Below are 13151 nucleotides of genomic sequence, written 5' to 3' on the forward strand. Positions count from 1 at the left end.
AAAGTGTCTCCTAAACAATACACCACGTCAGGCAGGACAGGCGGTGTGAAAGGAAGTAGCTGGACTGCGAAAGGGAGGGGACAGAAAGGGGGAATTCGCAGTATTACCATTTCGCTCCTTCGTTTCGATCTTTCCTCCTTTCTTGCTTCCAAATTTCCACGTTTTTTCCCGTTTAAATTTCCCATTTTGTCCTTGGCAAGAGTTGTCCACAGGAAGCTCTCGGTATTAGTGTGCCTGCTCCTAGCAGTACTCCTCCCTCGAATTCAGGGGCAAGTCTAGCCTAGAAAGTTGCTGTGAGTCTGAATTGTCTTGATGCCAATTGGTTCTTCTGGATATGAAAACTAGTAAACGCCTCCGATGCACAAACATTTCTGCATTTCAATTTATCTATGTTCAGTTAAGCTTTCAACAAATTAGAGATCATGGGTTTTCTCTCTCTTTCCACTCGCTCTTTCCCACCCACCACCACTGACTGGGAAAATGTTATACCGACAGCACACCGATGATGCCACCTGAAAGACCAGGGGTTCCACCCCCACCCCCACCCCGCCACTCTACAAGAGAAAGACGAGGCAGTCTGCTTCCGTAGAAAGCACTGCCGTGGAAACCCTGTGGGGCAGTTTTACTCTCTCCTACACGGTCACTAAGAGTCAGAATTGACTAAGTGACAACGGGCCTGGTTTGACTATGCATCAATTATTTGAACACGAAAATTAAACTCAAGTAAACACCAGTAATACTAATGTCAAATGCTTCTTTTCCCTTAACAAAAAAATCTCATCTGTTTGACAGTGAGTTAGCCTTAACATTTTCAATTATTTTTTAACCTGGTTTTAAATATTCTTAACATGCTTATTATGTCTTTTATTGTAATTTGTCCCAAATGTGTTCTTACATAACAGAAGTCTAAATAAACTTATATACCACACTCTTTAAATTTTAAAGTAACCAAGCAGAAATTTTTAAGATTAAAAAGACTGGGGTTTCTAGTATTCACTAATTAGGTCATTTAACTCACTGTAACTGAACAAAGCCTGACTCACAGCGACCTTATAGAAGAGGGTAGAACTGGCCCTGTGGGTCTACAGTCTACAGACTGTAACTGTTTACAGGAGTAGAAAAGCCCCAACTTTCTCCCAACGAGCTGCTGGTAGTTTCAAACTGCCAACCTTGTGAATCGCAGCACAATTCATTACCACTACACCACCAGGGCTTCTTTGAATTAGGTCAAAGGGGGTGGGGGGTAGTTAAGGTTATTTTAATGTCTTCATCTGCAAATTCAAATAAAGCAATCCAAGCGATCAGTCTAATGTGGAAGCGTTTTAATGCATAAGTCCATGTGACTATTTAATGCTTACTCAAAAACTTGAATTCATTGTCTATATTTCTACCTCAGACAAGAATGTTTTGTACAAAAGCCTCTGTCCAAACCAGTGGCCGATAATCCTACACTTCACCTTCCATTGCTGGAAGTTCTTAGAGCCTAATTATAATCTCCCTTTAATGTACTATAATCATATTTCTGTACATTGCACTACTCAAAATTAAATAATTTTCATTTGTTTCCATAAACCAACTCTAGGCATTACTCTGTTTTTAAAAGACCAATTTTTGGATGAAAACTTTAACATTTTAATTTAACATTAATATTTTTAAAAGCCTGGACAAGCTCTCACCTGATTACACGTGTCAGATAATGAATGTATAGCTTCTGAGAACATACTTGCTGAACCAGTGTAAACCCAGGCAAGAAATTTAAAGAAGCAGTTTAATCCATTGCTAGGAGAGAAAGCAAAAACAATTTAGTGTAGGCACTGATAAAAAAATTTCCACCAAAGCGGGGGCACAGGGCACTAATGCACCCAAGGGGCGGGTATTGTTTATATCTCCACAGGGAAAGAGGACCAGACTTCAACCCAGGGCTCCAAGATGTGAATGCAACATGCCGGCATGGAGTAGGGAACCAGTGGAGAGTTCTAAAGGGCCGGCCCCAATCCCAACTACTATGTGGACACCTGCCCCTCTCCCCAGAAGAATTTATTTCAAAGGATGGCACTGAATATGCAGCTCCGGGAGAGGGACATATCTGATCGGAGCACACGGGAGCAGATGAAGGGGGAGAGAGAGTGCAGCACATCATGGCCCACCAGGCCTTGAGGACGATGTTTCCGATTAGAGCAGTCAGTCCACAGAAAGGACCACATGGCCAGCCTCACTGTGAAACACAACATCCCTCACTTACAGAAAGCCCTACAGGGGACAATAGTGGAGGCACACTGTGGGAGCTGTGCCCGAGCTGATGCCGCCACACCAAGGCTAAACATTAAGGGGTGCAACAGAACAGCAAGGGAACAGAACAGCGAGGTCCCCAGGGAATGCTGAAGGTGGACTTTGGGGCCAGGGCGTGGTGCCCCAACAGACTGGACTGCAAAACACTTCTAAAGGCCAACAAACAGTCCTTGAACCTAACTACAAGCTTCTCTTTCTTGTTGTGTTTTGTTTTGTTCTTTTGTTATTGGTTTGTTGTTGTTGTTTTGTTGTATATTGTTGCTTGGTTTTGTTCTGTCTTGTTTTTGTGCAGGTTACTTTCTCCACAGATCTGTCTAAATAGATAGGCTGGATGAACCCTCTGGAGAAGAAAACTATGGGATCGACACTTCCGGGGGAGTAATGGGAGAGGGGCATGGGGGGGGGGGGGGCGGGCGGAGAAAGGTAGTGATGCCAACAAACCCAGGGAAAGGGAACAAGTGATCCAAATTGGTGGTGAGGAGGATGCAGGAGGCTTGGTAGGGCATGATCAAGGGTAATGTAACCAAGAGGAATTACTAAAACCCAAATGAAGACTGATCATGATAGTGGGACAAGAGGAAAGCCAAAGGAAACAGAGGAAAGAGCTAGAAGTCAAACGGCATTTATAGAGGTCTAAATAAAGGCATGTACATGTGTAAATATATTTACATATGAGGATGGGGAAATAGATCTATGTGCATATATTTATAGGTTTTGTATTAAGGTAGCAGAGGGACATTGGGCCTCCACTCAAGTACTCCCTCCATGCAAGAATACTTTCTTCTATTAAACTGGCATTCTATGATGCTCACCTTCCTGACACAATCACTGAAGACAAAGCAGGTGCATAAGCAAATGTGGTGTAGATGGTGCCCAGCTATCAAAAGATATAGTGTCTGGGGTCTTAAAGGCTTGAAGGTAAACAAGCGGCCATCTAGCTCAGAAGCAACAAAGCCCACATGGAAGCACACCAGCCTGTGTGATCACGAGGTGCCAACGGGATCAGTTATCAGACACCAAAGAACAAAAAGTCTTATCATTGAACCATGAAACAATCGCTGAAGACAAATGGGTGCATAAGCAAATGTGGTGAAGAAAGCTGATGGTGCCCGGCTATTAAAAGACATAGCGTCTGGGGTCTTAAAGGCTTGAAGATAAACAAGTGGCCATCTAGCTCAGAGGCAACAAAGCCCACATGGAAGAAGCACACCAGCTTGTGCTATCACAAGGTGTCAAGGGGTCAGGTATCAGGCATCATCAGAACAAAAAATCATATCATTGTGTATGAGGGGAGAAATGAGGAGTGGAGACCTGAAGTCCATTTGTAGGCCACTGGATATCCCCTTACAGAAGGGTCTCGGGGAGGAGATGAGCCAGTCAGGGTGCAATGCAGCAACGATGAAACATACAACTTTCCTCTAGTTCCTAAATGCTTTCCCCTCACCCCCACTATCATGATCCCAATTCTACCTTACAAATCTGGCTAAACCAGAGGATGCACACTGGTACAGATAGGAACTGGAAACACAGGGAATCCAGGGCGGATGACCCCTTCAGGACCAGTGGTGTGAGTGGCAAGACTAGGAGGGTGGAGGGAGGGTGGGATGAAAAGGGGGAACCGATTCCAAGGATCTACTTATAACCTCCTCCCTGGGGGACGGACAACAGAAAAGTGGGTGAAAGGAAACGTCGGACAGGGCAAGATATGACAAAAGAATAATTTATAAATTATCAAGGGTTCATGAGAGAGGTAGGAGTGGGGAGGGAGGGGGAAAATGAGGAGCTGACACCAGGGGCTTATGTGGAGAGCAAATGTTTTGAGACTCATGAGGGCAATGAATGTATAAATGTGCTTTACACAACTGATGTGTGATTTGTGATAAGAGTTGTATGAGCCCCTAATAAAATGATATAAAAAATTTCTAACAAAATTTACTGAATTGATTATACACACTACTATACTAGATTTTGTTCAGAGTAAATTAAAATACATCCTTAGTCTTAAATGGCTTATTATTAATATTTTGGTTAAATGACCTATGACTGTAAAGGTAACAAGGGTACAGATTTGAAAAATATAGATGATACACATATAATTGACAGTTCAGATGGAGAGGCATTTGAGGTGTAAGCAAATTACTTAGCTGTACTTCGAGACCTTATGAGAAAGAGGGCAAGCTGAAAGAGGAAAAAGAATTCTGTGTCCTGGGTGGGGAGTGATGATCTTTGTCTAGTGTGTACAGCAAGACTTCAGGAGAGATCTTCACTTCAGAGAGCAAATGAAAGAACAAAACTAGACCAAACCAGGGCCATAAAAAGAGACCCTGGATGTTACTCTGAGCAAACTAGGAACTACACTAGTCACGTCCCACGATATACTACTTACTTAATTTCCACAGGAAAATACCATACACTGTTAGCGTCCCCATTTTGTACATGAAGAAAGGGTGCAAATCCTCTCCAGCACACTCCCTGCTCCTCGCCTCCTCCGCAGCTACCTTCCACACAGATTCCCGCCTCTTCTCGCTGTCTCCCTTTTCCTCACCTTGGACTAAGTCAGTGCTTCTCAACCTTCCAAAGGCTGTGACCCTTTAATACAGTTCCTCATGTTGTGGTGACCCCCCCCAATCATAACATTATTTTCGTTGCTACTTCACAACTGTCATTTTGCTCCTGTTATGTATCGGGCGACCCCTATGAAAGGGCCGACAAGTTGAGAAGCACGACGCTAAGTCCTCAGTAAATAGCGGCTTCTGCCTCCACCCGACACCTCTGATTAGATTAGTCTTGTCCAGAGCACCAACCATTCCATGTCACTAAATTCAGGAAAATGTTTTTGCACAGTTCTCAACCTCTTGCAGGTTTTACCATGTTTTTTTAGAGCAGTGTCTCCCAGTGGTTACCTTCCTACCTTGCTCCTTTCTCTTCCCTCGTCCCCTGGGCAGGCTTTTTCCTCTGCCCATTTTCTTACACACACGTTAGTATTGCTTGAGGTTTTGTCCTGAAAAGTTTTCTTTCCTCACAGGAACGCACACTCCCTGGTGATCTTCACAACCGCTACAGCTTTACTGACTCTCAAGTCTAGCTCTCTGGCCACATCGCCCTCCTGAGCTTCAACACAATTCAGACAAATCGCATTTATTCAATGCACATTGTGCTCCAGCTACTAGGCCAAGCATTTTATACAAGGCGCTATAAAAAAACATAGCAAAATTTCATGGTCTTTAATTGCTGTTTTCCCACAAATTTTTTGAAGCCCCCTCTTACGTATCACATGCCTTGAAAGGCAGGCTATATTTATTATGCCCATTTTACCAACGAAAAGAACCAAACTGACTCATCATTTCCACTGGATTCCCCTGCAGAAAACTCACACTCAAAATGAACTCAGCACCTCCCCTGCGCCCACCCTGCCCCTTCGCCTCGTGCTCCTTCACCTCCCGCACTCCCCGGCCAGAACCTTGAGTTTCTCCCAAGCACTTCTTAAAGCTGCCTGTGTCTCAGGCTCTACTTCCACCATCCTACTTCAGCCCATCATCACTCCGTGTCTGTATTTTTGTACATGCCTCCCCCTAGTCCAGTGACTCCTCCTTTCACTCGGAATAGTGTTACCTGCCCTCTAAACGCACTGTATCACGCCACATCTTCATAGTTCTACTTTAAAATCTCTTCAACGTAGCCACGCCACTCCGGTCATTTATGCCATTGTGCTCAATCTACTCTCAATCAGGTGTGCTGGTCCACTGAACCAACACACGCGCACGCACACACGCACACGCACACACACGCACACACACAGGACGTGCATGTTCTAAGTTCCACTGAACCAACACATGCCCTCCCTCCCCCCTCTCTCACACAGACACACATGCTGTCCCACTGAACAAACACACACACACACACACACACACACACACACACAGCTTGCATGTTCTAAATCTGTGAAAGAATCAGCTCCAACCTTTTCTCTTTTAGGAAGTTTCTTCCTAACCCAGAATTGATCAAGTCTCCTTAATCTGAAGTCTACATTGCTTATTTCTTGTAGGTGTTTCCTCTACTATACTACGAAGATCCTTGGAGATAGGAATTATGCATCATTCTCTTTGTATGTCAAAACCTTATGATAAAAAGTGACATAATATATAGAGAGATTTTAAACAAAGAACTAATCAAATACATTATTGCTTCTTTACATTCTAAAATAATGATTAATTAGTTACATAAAATAATGTAAGTCAAGAAGAAAAAAGAAAAGGGCAAAACAATCAGTATGTTCTTCTTAACTATGGGAAAAAAGGTTTTGTTGCATGTATTTTAAATAAAATAAAGCTAAATATTAAATGGATACACACAAACACACATACTCCCCTACTTGTGTACACACATACACACACCACACACACATGCACGCACACACACACACACACACACACCATCTTTTGCATAAGAAAATGGAGGAAAAAACAAATTCACTGATACTCTCAGTAGCTATAGTCCAAGTTTGATTATCTAAAAATAACCTTGGACAATCTAACTTTTTAAAAGACTCCTATCAGTGAAAAGAAAGTTAAGAAAGGATTTTCAGGTGCCAATTACTCAACATGTAACTACATTAAAATTACAGACGGTACGAACTTGGGTGTGTATGTGTGTACTCAGACTCTAGCTGCACAACTTAGCTGACAATAGAGACTTTATTAACCTTCCTCCAAAACAATACACACCTCTGGGTTCACTGTCAAACTACTATGTAATAAATGTAAACATTTTCTATGAAAAATGACATATTTATTATCTCAGGACTTACATGCAAATGGCCACCATCACCACTTTTCCTGGTCCCTTGAGAAATGCCGATGTTGTTCTGGAGCGTGGCTGTAAAACACAACAAGGGCAAACCTTCACCCATTTCACACACACAAAAAAAGAAAAAAGAGAGAAATAATAAAAAGAAAACAAAACTTGCTGGAAACACACACTATAAATGGTGACTCTAACACACCAGAAAATTGATCCTGTGTGAGCAACTTGTTTAGGAAATGATGACGGCAGCATGGGTGCACGCGTGCTTGGTGCGACTGCTGTAGGGACCGCTAGGAGAGCTGTAAGAGCCCCCAAGAAAATGATTGATTCAAATTAAATCAATAAACCTAGGAATAACTTTGTTTACTAATTTTTTTTCTTTGTAAGGTGGAAATATTAAAAATACTTCTCTGGGTTTTTCTTTAGAACCTACATTGTTAGTTTCCTTATGCTTCAAGCCCAGTTTTATAACCAGAAAGGAGCTCAACTGGCAACATAAAAACTACTGATAAGTGAAAAGTGATAAGTGATCAAATGAATTTAACTAAAACCCTAGGATTTCACCATTCCTGTACCCATCTCTTAACCTTCAAAAACAGATTAGCAAATGCCAACAAGTCTATTGCTCAAGCTTAGCTCCTGGCTGTTTTCTTAATGACAAAGCCCTCAACGAGTAATAATGCATTTATTCAGAAGCAGGTAAAGACAAGTAAGGTGGGAAACATATTCAGATAAAATGTTTTCCATGTTCACTGAATATATACATTCTGTGTCTTTTCTCATGCTTCTTCCTCCTCCTAAAACACTGTCACCTTCCACTGCATCCTCGTCTACATCTGGCCAAGTATCAAAAGAATGCATCCGTGACTCTCTCCGCCCCCTAGAAGTAACTGTTGCAATGAACTGTTACCATTATGCTTTTCATTTCTACTGAAATGTATATACTCTCCATTCACCTGCTTTTTAAAAAACGGTGTGACCAACCACTCCATGCTGAGCACCTTTTTCAGAACTGTGACATGGCAGTAAGCAAGATAAGTGTTCCTGGTTACCCAGGTCTCACCGTCTGGTACAGAAGGGCAGAGAATACACAGATAAATGATGCATAGTAAGATAGCAATGAACACAAGAAAGAAAATAAGACAGAGTCAGAATAACGTGGTGGGGGAGGTGGTGCAAAAGGGACGGTTCACCTACGGTAGCAAGAGAAAGGGTCAATGACGAGAAGAATGCAGTCAGGAGAGGATGTGGAGGAAGCCTGTTCCAAGACAGACAGAAGCAAGCTCAGAGACTGATGGAACTATGTCGTGTGTGTACAAAAAACAAAAATAGGGCAAGGGATAAAACATGGGAGAAAAGAAAATGGCAGGATGTGACAGTACGCCCCACAGGATTTTGTAAACTACAATGACTTTTAAAAAAATTTTAGTGATTCAATGTCATTAAAATAATCAGTTTTGGACTCTTAGAATTAAGAAATGCTGTAATACTATGAAAAGATTGTTTTTCTTTCTATTCCTCCACATTCCTATCCCCAGCTCTGCTGGTACACACTCATCTTTCATCTCAATGGATTTGCCTCGTGTGGACATTTCATGAGTCAGATCTGCAGCCTTCTGTGTGTCACCTTTTAACTCACTGTAACGATTGCAAGGTTCAGCACGCATCAGAACTGTATTTCTCTTTATGGCTAAATCACATTCCATGTTATGCACATACTGAATTTGGTTTATACATTCTTCTGTTGACAGCTGCTTACAGTTGCTTCTACCTTTAGACTAAAGTAACACTTTGATAAATATTAGCATCTGAGTTGCTGCTTTCAATTCTTTTGGATATACCAGAAGATTTCAAAGAGATAGCTTCAAAAAGGTCATGGAAAATTTTCATTATCTCTTAATTCCACTATTCCACAAACTTTTTGAATACCTTCATGGACAGGAAAATTTTATGACTGTCAATATTACCCAATGTGATCTACAGATAGATCCAGATCCTGATCCAGATTCTTTAAAGAGATGGAAAAACTAATCACCGATGCTATATACTCTACAGCCACGGCAGTCAAACGACCTGGTACTAGTATGACAGACAGACATAAAGACCTGCAGAACAAAATTGAAAACCTAGAAGTAAATTCATTAATCTATGGACAGTTGATCTTTGACAAAGGGCACTAAGAGTCAGAATGGACTTGATGGTGGTGAGTTTGGTGTTGGTTTAAGCCTGAAAGAAAGAAGAGTGAAGAAAAGCAAACACGTGGAAACAAACAGTCCAAAGGACTAATGTATCAATGAGTAAACGTCAACCTCCACCACGCTGAGACCACTACCACAGCTCTGAAAGGGATCCCAATAGAAGCTCCTGGAGAGAATGAAAGAATTCTGGGAAACAAAATTCAAAGTCCCAAAAAAGACTATGCTTACTGAGACTGGTAGAACTGGTAGACTATGACCCTAAGACCACCCTTCAGCTTAGAACTGAATGCTCCCCTGTGGTTCAATTTTCCGTCTAACAACAGATATGGCTATAAGAGTAATAGTAACACTAGGGAGCTACATGCTTCTTAGAACCATCGACCAAAAATGTCCTATCGAAAAGAGTAGTACTTGCCCAAGGACATATCTCAGCGGGCAGGCAGTGTGAGAAAGGACAAGGAGCAGAAACAGGAAGTGATAGGATGAGGTGAGAAAAGTGGTATTCAATTGTAGGGACTGCAATCAATGGCATGAAGCAAAATGCACTAAATTGTTGGGTGAAAACTGATTTGCTCTATAAAACTTTATCCAATTCACAATAAAAAGTTAAAAGCCTAAAGTAAACTCTTACAAAAGAAAGAAAGGACTATCAATATTCTACAAAGAGAGTTCACAACTCCAGTACAGGCTTGGGATGACGAAAGTCACATGGCTCAGAGGGGAAAGGGGAATTATGAGGTTCTTACTGTCCCAGATGTCACCACTGCCAATTTGTACACTGTGTAAGGCGCGAGCGAGGTCTTCAAGAACACTCACAGAAGAGAGTCAGCATAGGTAGCCTTCCCTCAGATACAGGATTACCTTCTTGATGGGAGCCACCTTGAGCTACGTTTAAACTAAGATCAACTCTGGACACAGATCACTTGGCATTTTGAAGGTGTTGGTAGAAACCATTTCCTAGGAGTGATGGGAATGGAAGTCCAACTTGAGTGGACCCAAAACACATGAAGACAATGGGCACAAACAACTTTTGTAAAAACTACTGCTGGAAAAGCAGTCGTGTGGCAGGAGCTAGAGGAACTATGGAGTATAAGGTTCTCGGGCTGCGTTTTATGAAAACATGTCTGTATGCTGATAGTCAAAGGGAGAACCAGATGATGCACAAGTAAGATGGGATGGGGGGTAGTGGTAGTAAGGAAACAAAGGACAGGTATACCGGGGAAGGGACAGAAATGAGAAAAGAGGAGTTGGTTGTATATGCATATATTTGAACATGGCTATACTTACATGCTAGTAGAAATTAAAGCAGTTCTTTGGCATATAACTAATAGATACACTTGTGAATTTTTTATTTTAAAAAGGTAAGATTACATCTAATGTCTTCCAGTGTACTGTGGTATTAGGTCATCAATTAACAAGGAATGAATGAATCTAGAAGGAGTTTGGGAGGAGAGGAAAAGATATGCAAGCTTTATATCCCAGGAACTATTCAACCAAAGTTTAACACAGCTGTCCAGTAGCACTGTCTGTTCATCTTACATAGGCACATAATACACAGAGAGCCCTGTCTGTACATGCATGTCTCCTGGGTTTAGAATAATCCAACATACAGGCAAAGCTGGCAGTCTGAAAGTTTAGTTAGGATTAACATTAAGTGAGAAGATTGATAAAATAGAGATGTACATGAGACAGTTAAATCTTGCTGAAAATAAAATCTCCTACATCTTTATCGGTATGATTCTGGTCAGAATTATGAGTTCATAAACTCATATCCTCACCAAATTAAATGATAATTCATATTATAATGTGCTCAAACATCTTAGATTTGATGAGACATGCTACAACTTCACCATGAGCTGAAATTGGGATTTGACAGGGTAACACTCATGTGCATGAGAGTGTGTGTGCACACACAAGCACACACAAGCACACACGCACGCATGCACACATACACACTCAGGAGAAACATAGCCTTACCTTGGTGTTTCCCAGGAAGTCTTTATATTCTTTTAATATTTTTTGGTTTCTAAATAGCCCTACAGAAAAAAAAGAATTACAATTAAATATGTGCCTTTTTAGCTACCAACAAAAATAGAAAATTATAAGAATTCTGGATTTACCATAAGGAAAGGGGATTTAGATAAAACTTTCCACTCACCACAGCTGAAAACACAAAAAATATTACCTTGACATGGGACAAATCTGTCCTATTTTAGTTCAACCTTTAGAGTATTGAGAGTAAGCCTGTTACTTTGAGGACTAAGATGTGCCTGACCCACCTTCTGGTATTTTCAGAGGACTCATATACATGTGAAAGTTGGACACTGAATAAAGCAGAAGACCAAAGAAGAATATATGCTTTTGGATTATAGTGTTGGTCAAGAATATTGCAAGTACAACAGACTGTCAAAAGAACAAACAGATCTGTCTTGGAAGATTAGCTAGAATGCTCCTTAGAACCAAGGATGGCTAGATTTTGTCTCATGTCCTTTGGACACGTTATCAGGAGAGATCAGGACCTCATGCTTGGTAGACAGATAGCAAAAAAGAAACCCCTTGACAAATGAACTGACTGACACAGTAACTGTAACAGTGCACTCACACATAGCACGTGTGAGAACAGCACAGACCAGGCAGGGCTTTGGTCTGCTGTACATTATGAGTCGGAACCAACTGGATGGCAGCCAACAGTTCCTGAATCACTTCAAACGTAGGCCTGCCTCTGGAGAAAGAACAATTGAGTAGTATCAGTAACATCAGTCTCATGGGGAACCAAGTAAAGTCCCTCAACATCATTTGCCTCCTGCAGTGAATGCCTTGGTATGGCCCTTTTATCCACAGTACTCCGTTTTGCAATGTTCGTAAATCCTAGCTTTTACACTTGTGGTGATGGTCCCCTTTTGGAATGAGTTGTCCATTATGTTAGTGAAGCAAGATTAAAACCAAACTCATAGTCATTGAATCGATTCCCACTCATACTAACCCTACAGGACAGAGTAGAACTGCCCCCGAGTGGGGAGGTGGGGAGAAAGGAAGTGGTGTTAACAAACCCAGGGAGAAGGGAACAACAAGTGATCCAAATTGGTGGTGAGGTGGGTGTGGGAGGCCTGGTAGGGCATGATCAAGGGTAATGTAACGAAGAGGTATTGCTGAAACCCAGGTGGGGACGGAGCATGATAGTGGGACAGGAGGAAAGTCAAGGAAAATAGAGGAAAGAGCTGGGAGGCAAAGGGCATTTATAGAGGTCTAGATAAATACATATACATATGCAAATATATTTATATATGAGGATGGGGAAATAGATCTATGTCCCTATATTTAGAGATTTAGTATTAAGGTGGCGGAAGGACATTGGGCCCCCACTCAAGTACTCCCTCAATGCAAGAAACTTTCTTCTATTAAATTGGTATTCTATGATGCTCACACTCCAGACACAACCGCTGAAGACAAAGCGGGTGAATAAGCAAATGTGGTGAAGAAAGCAGATGGTGCCTGGCTATCGAAAGATATAGACTCTGGGGTCTTAAAGCCTTGAAGGTAAACAAGCAGCCATCTAGCTCAGAAGCAACAAAGCCCATATGGAAGAAGCACACCAGCCTGTGCCATCACGAGGTGTCGAAGGGTTCAGGCATAAGACATCAGAACAAAAAACTCTTACCATAGTGAATGAGGTGGGGAGTGCAGAGTGGAGACCCAAAGCCCATTTGTCGGCCACTGGAAATCCCCTTGCAGAAGGGTCTAGGGGAGGAGATGAGTCCGTCAGGGTGCAATGTAGCACCAATGAAGAATACAGCTTTCCTCTAGCTCCTAAATGCTTCCTCCACCCCCCTCACCCTCACCCCACCCCCACTATCATGATCC

General features: G+C 41.9%; 1 protein-coding gene across 1 annotated transcript in view; it reads right to left on the reverse strand.

Annotated features, from left to right (window-relative positions):
* SLC30A9 (solute carrier family 30 member 9) overlaps positions 1–13151 on the reverse strand; it is an 85128-nt gene that overhangs the window by 31593 nt on the left and 40384 nt on the right. Inside the window, exons 7-9 of the mRNA XM_075544383.1 lie at positions 11268–11326; positions 7097–7164; positions 1677–1779 (exon numbers count right to left, since the gene is read on the reverse strand). Of these exons, the coding sequence (XP_075400498.1) occupies positions 1677–1779; positions 7097–7164; positions 11268–11326 (230 nt within the window). The remainder of the gene's footprint in view (positions 1–1676; positions 1780–7096; positions 7165–11267; positions 11327–13151) is intronic.

This window comes from Tenrec ecaudatus, chromosome 3 (assembly GCF_050624435.1).
Source record: "Tenrec ecaudatus isolate mTenEca1 chromosome 3, mTenEca1.hap1, whole genome shotgun sequence".
Taxonomy (NCBI): Eukaryota; Metazoa; Chordata; class Mammalia; order Afrosoricida; family Tenrecidae; genus Tenrec; species Tenrec ecaudatus.